This window comes from Aythya marila (assembly GCF_965140915.1).
Source record: "Aythya marila genome assembly, chromosome: 20".
Taxonomy (NCBI): Eukaryota; Metazoa; Chordata; class Aves; order Anseriformes; family Anatidae; genus Aythya; species Aythya marila.
The window spans coordinates 1,198,661-1,208,098 of NC_139061.1; the positions used below are offsets into that span (position 1 = coordinate 1,198,661).

The window sequence follows — 9,438 nt, forward strand, 5'->3', positions numbered from 1 at the left end:
AAGCAATTGAGGCTCTTCTCCCCTACCCCACGTTAGTCTGGTTTTTATTCCTTCGCAGAAGTAATTGGTTTCCATGACAAGAATAAAGGATGGTTCCCATCTCTTTGTTTTTTATTGCTGTTGTTTTGCAGCCCCACAAATATTTAATAGTATTTAATCTGCTTTTGTAACAAACCCCAGGCAGCCTTCATCCAGCCGCTCTTGCGGGAGCTCTTGTTGTGCAGGGCTGCAGCAGGCGGTTCGCAGCATCAGTAGCTCTGCTGTGTCAGGAGCTGCAAGTTTGTATATTGAGTCCAAATTAGATGGCTTAGAATCTCCCCTAGGTGCCCCAGTCGACGTTCAGGACACCTGTGGAGCAATGCGAGTGATTGTGCAAGCCTGGGGGGTTAAAATCAGATTAAACCAGAGCTCCATCATTTTGTCCTCAGGAGAGCATGTGTAGGGCTTTATTCTGAGGGGATGAGGAGGGGGCAAATATCTCCTTCTGCCACTGACCAAACTACCTCTCCAAGCCTCACCTCGCTCAGAAGCACAGCCCAGAGGCTGCGGGTCTGAGCCTGCTGCACTTGGGCCACCTGCGAGCTGTGTCCTCCCTGCTTCTGCTACTTGGCCTCCGGGAGCCTCAGGAGTTTGTGCTGCCTGGTGGGGCCCTGGGGAAAGGCAGAGCTTTGGTGCTGCTCGAGGTTTTCTCACACAGGGGCAGCACCCAGTGCCACGTTCCTCAGTGCTGTCTGCTGTCAAATTGTGGGTCAAGAACCCCCGATGCTCCGCATGTTTGCGCTTAACGGGGTGCTTCTGGTTTGGGAAATATGGGTGCTCGTGTCTGTTGGAGGAGTCGGGGTGCCTGCCCCCAGAGCTTCTGCCAGCACAGTCCGCTTGCAGGAGCACTCTGTAACACGTATGGCCAAAATCACCCCGCAGAGACTGGTGTGGGTGGGAGGTTCTGGGTTTTATCTCCTGCTGTTAGCCTTGTTGAAGGTCACTGTCTCCACAGATAACACAGTGAGATACAGCCATGGCAGGGCATGAAGGAAGTAGTTTGCTTTGAAAAAGGGGACCAATACAATTGTGTCCTGATTTCAGCCTTTGATCCCTGTGCAAGACAGCTTTTACCCCCAGGTGGGCAGCGGTGCTGTTCTGCTGGGAGACTCTGTAGAGGCACAGATCTACACCAGGGTTTGGGTTGGGGATGGCAGCTGCAGCCTTGTGTCAGCTGCCCTGGTGGCACGAGCACCTCTCGTGGCTTTGGCTCTTGCTCAGCCTCTCTTGGCTGCAAGGTTAAGGATTCTTTGCAAGCTTCCCCTTCCCTCCTGAGATGAGAGCATCCCATGGGTTTTCAATGAAACGAGCTTTACAAAATTACCTCTTCGGCTGGTTCCAGGTCTCAGCTGTGGCTTTATTCTTTATGTAGAAGGTTTGCTAGTTGGCCTTCAGTCTATCTAGGGACCCATCTGACGAGTTAGGAGCTCTGAGCATGTCATGGGAATAGGCTCAGCAACTTGCTGTGTGCTAAGCAGCTCTGCTTCATGCTGCGTGTGTTACAGGCCGTGTGGCTGGATCCTGCAGAATTTTTTGCCCTTAGTTCATGTGAGAATTTATTGATGAGCAGTAGTGATCAAATCTGGGGAGGGCTCTGATGCATGGTCTGAACTTGTTCAAGTGTCTTCCCTTCAGCCTCTGGCTTTTGGCTTATGATGTTTCCAGACAGGCACTGGGGATAGAAAGAGAGGGATGGGAGAGCAGAGAGAAGCTGCAGAGGAGTGCCATGGGCAGAACAGGTCCAAGCCCCAGGTCTCTGCTGGCCGCAGAGCACCACCACCTGCCTGCAGCACTCCCAGCTGCTGCTGTGCTGGGAAATGCTGTGAGCGGGGCTGCAGAAACCTTGCTCTGGGATGCTCTTTGTGCCAGTAAGGTTTGAGTCTTGGTAGTTAGGACTGCACCAGAGGGATGGGAGCTGGGTGACTTGGCCAAAGTCATCTGGCACCTCCCATCGGGAGGGAAGCTCAGCTCTCCTGAGGCTGGCTCTGTCAGGGACCTGTCTGCTTTCCCAGCAATGTGTTGCCTCCTCTGCTGTTGCTTTATTTGCAGCCACTCATATGGGAAAGGACGTGTTGCCTTGTTTAAATGTTAGCATATAAAGAATGAGCCTTGGGCGAGCATATTTACAGCAAGACTCCTTCCTGGCTGTTCTGGCTCTGCAGTCGCACATCTCTGCTCTGGGTGAAGGACTCCTCCTGCAAAAATTTGCTGCAATTACACAGGCAGCAAGAGATTAACATTGGCAATGTTTGATTCAAAGTTTTGCAGGTATCAGCAGTTTTTCCAACCAAAAAAGCTTTTAGTTCTTGGGCAGAAAGTCAAATGCCATTTAAATGCATAACCATCAGGTTTCGAAAAAATCAGGGAGCCAGTATGTTTTCCCTCTTTCTTTGGATAAGCTCTCAGCTCAGACAAATCCTAATTGAGGATTCAGTCAAGACTGCTGCTAAATTAGCAGAGCAGGTCTGTGAGACAAACGCAGCTTCAACTTGTCAAAGTAAGGAATTCTTAAAATTCTTGTATCGAAAGAGGATTCGTGTCATTAAACCTTTTTATCTTTCCCCACTCCCGAACACAGCCCTTCCGCCCCTGCCTTTCATCAAGGGACACCTGGGTATTGCGCTCAAATTTATACATTGCTTCCAGGACTCCTCCAGTTCCCCAGATTAAGGTGTCTAAGGTATAAATGACAGTGCACTGGCAAGTGCAATTGCACCTGAGAACTGGGCTTTGGGATGCAAAGTGGGGCTGAAATGATGTTGGGATCTGGTACTTCAAAGGATCAGTCAAGCCACCAAACAATCACATCTTCATGAAGCTTATCTGCTGGTAGACAGCTCTGCCAAATGACTACAGCTGTAAGAGAAGTGGCCATCCTGTTTCTGCGTTTGCTTTGTCAGACCTCATGGATGAAATGTAGCTCAGAAACAGTAAGCTCCTGGCATATGTCTGCCTGAAGGATTTCCTTTTCCTCTTTAAGAATCTATCTTAACTTCTGGATGGCTTCACCTTGGACGTTAATGGGGCCAGAAATTTGGAAAAAAAATAAATAAAAAATCACCAGAGCCACAAAAAAAAATACAGGTAGGAATCCAATCTAATACACACCCAGCTTCAGCAGCTTGTCCCACCATGAATCACTGACATGGTAATGCTCCCTGCTCTGCAGCACAGTAACACGTCTCTCTTATTTTGCAGTTCAAGGTTGATGGCGAGTGGTGCACCTGGATCAACTACGAGCGCTTCCAGGAGCTGGTGCGAGAGCACGAGAGGAGTGGGGGATCAAAGACGTTCACAGCAGCAGACTACACAGCCAGGACTCCTCGCTGGGCGCTTTTTGGGTCCAGCCAACGGGGCTTTGATCCCCTGGATGTAAGATACCAGCGGAAGAGCAAAGCAAAAGACATCTCTGGGTGCTGACGTTAGGATGGGGCTCACCAGTCTGCAGGCTGGCTGATGGATGAGCTTTGGTCTTCATTTCCATACTAACACCCATATCAAATCTGTTCACGTAGACTTTCTGAAGTTGAATATTGAGAAGGATGTTGAAGTCTTTGTTTAACCCTTCCTTGCTGTTTTTAGGGCTTCTTGGATGGAAGTATTTATAACACTTTTTACCTTGTACAAATGCTGCATGGGAGCACTGTGTCATCGTTGGCAGCGCCATCGGGGAGGCCGCGTTTGTGATCTCTGTGGCTGTGCAAGCTGAGGTTCAGGTGCGGGGGGGTGGGCGTTGGTGTTAATTTGGTGACGAGTCATAAGGGAGGCCAGGGGTGCACCCAGCTTGGCTGCAAAGTGTGTGGTGTCCATAGGGGTAAGTGTGAAGGGGATTTAGCCACTGCTGGCTGGCTGGGTCTGTGCAGGTGCGACTGCAGGCAGATCTAAAAGCCCCACTGAAGGCCTCATTGTACCAACAACTGTACCTTTATGTGTCCTGAACACCTGCCGTCTGCTGAAAGACCCTGTCTGCTGCCCAGGGTTCAGCTTACTGGGGATGGTGTAAGTAACAGCACCCCTGCTAATGTCATGTGCAACTTCTGATATCTGTCCAAATGATTTCCAACTTCATGGTTTCGGCAATGTGTACTTTCCAAGCTGTTTTACTCCAGTCTCCCAGCAGCCTTAACCAGCAAATGATCCATCAAAGCCACGCTGTGCTCATGGAAGGATGCCTTTGCTCCACCTGTGCAATTCACCAGCCCCTTGTGGTTTAAGCCAGGGGGCAGCTCAGCACCACGCAGCCACTTGCTCATTGTCCACAGTGGGATGGGGGAGAGAATCGGAAACAGGTAAAACTCATGGGTTGAGATGAAGACAGTTTAACAGGCCAGAAAAGGAAGGGAAGATAATAAAGGAACACACAAAACAAGTGATGCACGACACGATTGCTCGCTGCCTGCTGACTGATGCCCAGCCAGTCCCTGAGCAGCAGTGGCCCCTCCAGCCAACTCCCCCTGCTTAATTGCTCGGCATGACACCGTAAGTTATGGGATATCCCTTGGGCCAGTTTGGGTCACCTGTCCTGGCTGTGTCCCTTCCGAAGCTTCTTGTGCACCCCAAGCCTTCTCGCTGGCAGGGCAGCATGAGAAGCTGGGAAGTGTGGCTTTGTGTAAGCACTAAAACTTTGGTGTGTTACCAATGTTATTTTCCTCCAAAGTCCAAAATATGGCACCATACCAGCCACTGTGAAGAAAATTAACTATATCTAAGCCCAAACCAGGACCCAGCATCACCACTGGTTTGAATAGGGGTGCCAACCTGATGTAAGTGAAAACCCAATCCAGTTGATTTCTTCTGTGTCAAGAAACTACTTCTTATCATGGAGTGGTAACATCCAAGCATGGGGTACACTGACACAGCCACAGGGGTTGCCTTGCACTCTCTTTGGAGGTACTGGGGTCTGGCTGGAAAAATGCATTTAAATGAGAGGGGAAGGGGTTTGCTGTTGGGAAGATCACTGCTCTCACGTGCCTTTCTATTTATGCAATACCCGTGTCGGCTGCAGTCTCAGTGTGAGCTCTCACTGATGTGTTAGGAAGGACTGGCATGAAAATACCCAGGGCAGACCTCACTGGGGAAGCACCACTGTGGTCAGGCAGTGTGTTCAGTCACTGAAGGCCTGAAATAGCCCCAGACATCCCTGATCCCTGCTGGCTGCCTGCCACAGCTCTGCCAGACTTTCCCCCAGGGGGCAGGAGGGCTTCCCCACCTTCTCCTCCCACTCTGCTGCGATGTGGGGTGGTTGCAGTCAGCAGAGCTGCCCCGCTTCCTCCAGCAGCTGCGTGGTGGAAGCCTGACACTGCTCCAGCTGAGGAGCCTGGCCAAGCCAGCTGCAGAAATGTTGCTTGAGTGGAGACCCAGAGGTGCCAGCTGGGGATGGGAGAATGCAGTCATGCTCCAGCATCTGCATCCCCACCGGGCTCCAGGTGCTCGCAGTGCTCCCACCGCTGCTGGCTCCACAAGCGCTTGCAGCCTGGGATCCGCGGAGCCCACGGTGTTGTCAATGGGTGCTCCTCAGATTGTGACTGTTTTTAAGATTACCTCATTTCTTAAATTGTTAAAAGTGATTCTGAAAAAGAAAGAAAATAAAAAATAATTTTCCCTAGGGCATCTTTGTGTGTCATAGTCGTACAAGACTCTGTGAGAGGGGATGCTAACAAGATTTTAAGGATGTGAAAAGCACAAGTGTTGCAGAACATCTTTTTTCTTGATAGCACAAGGAGCAGAAGGGTTAGCCCACGTGCCTGTGGGTAATGGAAAGGGCTTGGTGGATAGGAAGCAGCTCCAACAGGCCCATCGCGGGTTCTGCCCAAAGCACTGAGAGGAGTTTGGAGCTGGTGAGAAGTCACTGCGCTTCCACAGGGACACAAGTGGCACCTGCAAGCCGTGGGCAGGTGTGGGATGTTTTTAAGCCATCTCTGTGTCTGCATATGATGGAAACCTGGCGTGACAACCATGCTGGTGTGCATGCTCTGCACCACCCAGGTCTGAACGCAGGACTCAAGCAAGCCCAGGTGACCGTGAGGTGTCCGCGCTGAGTGACTGCATCCAGCTGGAGGATACAAGTGTCCCAGCCAGGCTGGTGAGACCCCTGCCCCAGCCTCTGTGTGTTGTGGCCCATCCTGAAAGCTGCCCATGGGTGAGCCAGGCTATGGTCCTAGTGAGATCTGCTGTTCTCAGCTGCTAGTGCCTCTTCCTAGCTAAGGGTCGTCCGCGTGCTGCTTCCTTTACAGCCCTGCTCCTGGGAGCTGCTGAGCACCACGCTCAGCTGGGAGCACTCCTGCTTGTTGCCTTCTGCCAAAAGATGTTTTTGGCATGCTCTGCTGCACTGGTGCCTGCAGAAAACCTGGCCAGCTGGGGTGGGCTGCAGTGAAGGAGCAATGGGGCAAGGCAGGGGACATGGGTGACCTGGGGGCCCCCACCAGCCTAGCTCCTGCCGTGCCATGCTAGGGGTCCAACCCTTTGAGCAGGGGCTAATCATATTTTCAAATCCAAAACCATCATGGGAAGTTTGTCTTAGGGGCTTGGTTTCCTTAAGAAACTGGCTGGTGAAGGGCTGCTCTTCTTTCCTCTTGCTGGGGAATGATTTGTCATGTTCCCACCACAGCTTCACTACAGGCGCTCTCATACCCTGCTCAATCACTCCTCTGTTTTTGGTGACATTTGACACCATTTAACTTGCATCTGGGCTTTAGGGTGAAGGTTGGCAGCACTGGAAAGCCCGGGAGCTCTTTGCAAAAGTGCTCTGTGCTGTTTTCTGAGAGCCCTGCGCTCTGACTCCTGCTTCCGATGGCAGGGTTGCCACGTGAAGAGTATGAATTCTCAGAAATTCCCAGTGTTGGGCTATGTTCAAGTTAAAAATTGTTGTATTCTAGGCTTATTTTGCAGAACTAATGCAGTTTGAGTAAAAATACCAGGGGTGGGATGCAGTTATCAGAACACAGTTGTTTAGAAGGTGCCGAGACCTCTCCAGCCACCAGCTCTGCTCTGTGAGGCTCCGGCAGACCTGGCTGATGTCCGCCAGCCCAGGCAGCTGTGGCAGGGCATCTCCCCAGCCCCTGCATGCACATTTAGGTAATGGCCTTCCCCGTTTTCTGCTCAGCTGTGCCATTATGCTCATCCTCGTTCCTCCATGTGGCCTCTTGTAATGGTAGGTCTGGGGGTACCTTCCCATGGCATAGGCCAGGAGAAGGGAAGTTGTGTATGCAATAAGTAAGATGCACAAGTATTTAACTGCATCCGTGTTACAAATTAGTGAATCCTCCAGACACACATGTACCAGCTCTGGTAGAGGCAGCAGAGGGACGATGTGGTCCCACCACTTTGCAGGCATGGGCTGTCCTTTAGCAGCCTGCAGCTCCTTCTGACCGCTCTTAGGAGAAAGAACAGCTTGTGAGACATGTCTCCAAGCCACCAGCCTCCTGTGGGTCACTTGGGTTAACTGAGGTCTTTTAACAACTTCAGCAAGCCACATTTATTTTGTGGGACTCAAGTTAACCCCAGGGCATCAGTTGCATGTGGGTGCAGCTGGAGTTGGGCTGGGAAGTTTGGTGCCCACCATAACGCACCATGTTCCCCTGGGTGGACATGAGCTCTTCTGCACCTGGTCCTCCTTCCTGGGCCAGATGCCTCCCTCCTGCATCCACCTCCCTGAGAGCTGAAACAGCCGTAAATCACAAGCGGTCACCACAGCCCCTTCCTTGTCTGTGCTGAGCCCTGGTAGCAGCCGGCACTGCCCTGGCAGCAGTGGCTTCTGTGCCTGAGGAGCCTTGGGGCTGCGTGTCACCGCCAGATGCCTGCTGCCCTCAACAGCTGCTGTGGTCATTAGCACTTCATGTAAAACGCCCCATAAAACCCCCACAGTTCCTTCCCTTGGAAATCCTAGGGGAGCCCTAAAGAAAACCCTGTCTGCATGGCTTCTCCGTGCTGCAGCATCCGCACTATTTCTTCTCCCAGCCCCTCCTGGGACACGGAACTTGCTGCTGTCCCCTTTATGCATTGCTTCTCCACAGGCCATTTGGCTGAGTCGAAATAACAGCTTGTTCCGGCTGTGAGAGGCCTCTCCCTCCTCTCTCCGGTGTCCCCACGCTCCCTCTGTCCTCTTTCTTTGTCCCCATGCTCCCTCCATCCCTCTCCCTCATCTTCCTGGTGTCCCTGTGCTCTGGAGCTCTGCGTTTCCAGGGCTTCAGGGCAGGTCTGTCCTGGGGTGCCGTGGAGCTGGGGCTGATGGAGCCACTGCCACTAGGGCTGGGAGGAGGAGGTGGGTGACCCATGCAGGGGGCACTCAGGGCTGCAGGTCCCCAGAGCCTGCACCAAGGCCACCACCGCAGTGGGATCCGCGTTGGGACTGGTGCTGAAATGTCTCAGAAAAATTGTGATTTCCCCTGCTCAGAGGCTAGAGGGAAAACACGGCCCCAAAAGCCAGGCAGGGTGGTAAGTGACACCGCATCACACCCGCTTGTCCCTTTTGGGCTGTCTAACATCTGGAAGCCGTGCAGAGAGCAATTTGGGCAGGATTTGCTCCCACAATTACACTTGCATTGCCTTGTGCTTAGAGCAAATCTTTCAATGTACGTACCCGAAAGCAATCCTCTTACGCGAATAGCTTTCAATTGTACAACATAATACAAATCGCCGCCGTTTCCAGGACGTGCTCTGTGTAAGGCGCAGCTCAGCCAGAGCCGATCGCTGCCGGGCTTCACCTGTCGGCAGGCGGCGGTGGAGGTGATGCTCCGGGCACCCCGACATCGCCGGGGTGAAGTCCCTCATCTGCATGGGAACTGCACACCCGGCCTGAAGTGTCTGCTTTTGGATGTAAAGCAGATCATCGCCCTCTGGGATGCTTGCATGGGCTGTGGTTTCTGCGTTTTCCCCTGCAAGATGTGTTGGTATGGGATGTGCTCAACACACTCTGCAAAAATAGGGATCATAGAATGGCTTGGGTTGGAAGGGACCTCAAAGATCACTTGGTTCCCCAAGGAACTGACCTTGCTTTGGTCTGGGGGGATTTTACCCAAATCCAGGCACGATGTGCTTCGAGAGAAGACGGTCTTACTGCTTCGACAGCCAGCTTGGAGGCTCGGGAGGTTTGATCCTAAAGGAAAAGTGGGCAAAATGGATTTTAACCACTTAAAGCCCGGAGCAGAGGGGCTGTGGCTGAGTTTTGGGCACTGAGCCCAGTGCCCCAGCTCCTTCCCCTGGTCTGTCCTGTCCCTTCCCGGTGCAGGCTGGCATCCCTCCTGGCTGCTGCTGCTCCCTGACTCACAGCGTGAGTCATGCAATGGCTGCGTGTCGTTTCTTGAAGGGGATAAATCTATTTGTTTCCAAAAATCTCCAGCTGGAAAACATCCCCCAAACAGAGAATTGTCATCCATCAGCTTTGTCTTCATCTGGCTCCCA

The 9,438-nt window shown here is 52.2% G+C and overlaps 1 protein-coding gene across 3 annotated transcripts in view; it reads left to right on the forward strand.

The window, feature by feature from the left end:
- TYW1B (tRNA-yW synthesizing protein 1 homolog B) overlaps positions 1-5,623 on the forward strand; it is a 107,212-nt gene extending 101,589 nt beyond the window's left edge. For all 3 annotated transcript variants that reach the window (XM_082776612.1, XM_082776613.1, XM_082776614.1), the window contains one exon: positions 3,238-5,623. In XM_082776612.1, the coding sequence (XP_082632738.1) occupies positions 3,238-3,459 (222 nt within the window). In that variant the 3' untranslated portion in view covers positions 3,460-5,623. The remainder of the gene's footprint in view (positions 1-3,237) is intronic.
- The last annotated feature ends 3,815 nt before the right edge of the window (positions 5,624-9,438 follow it).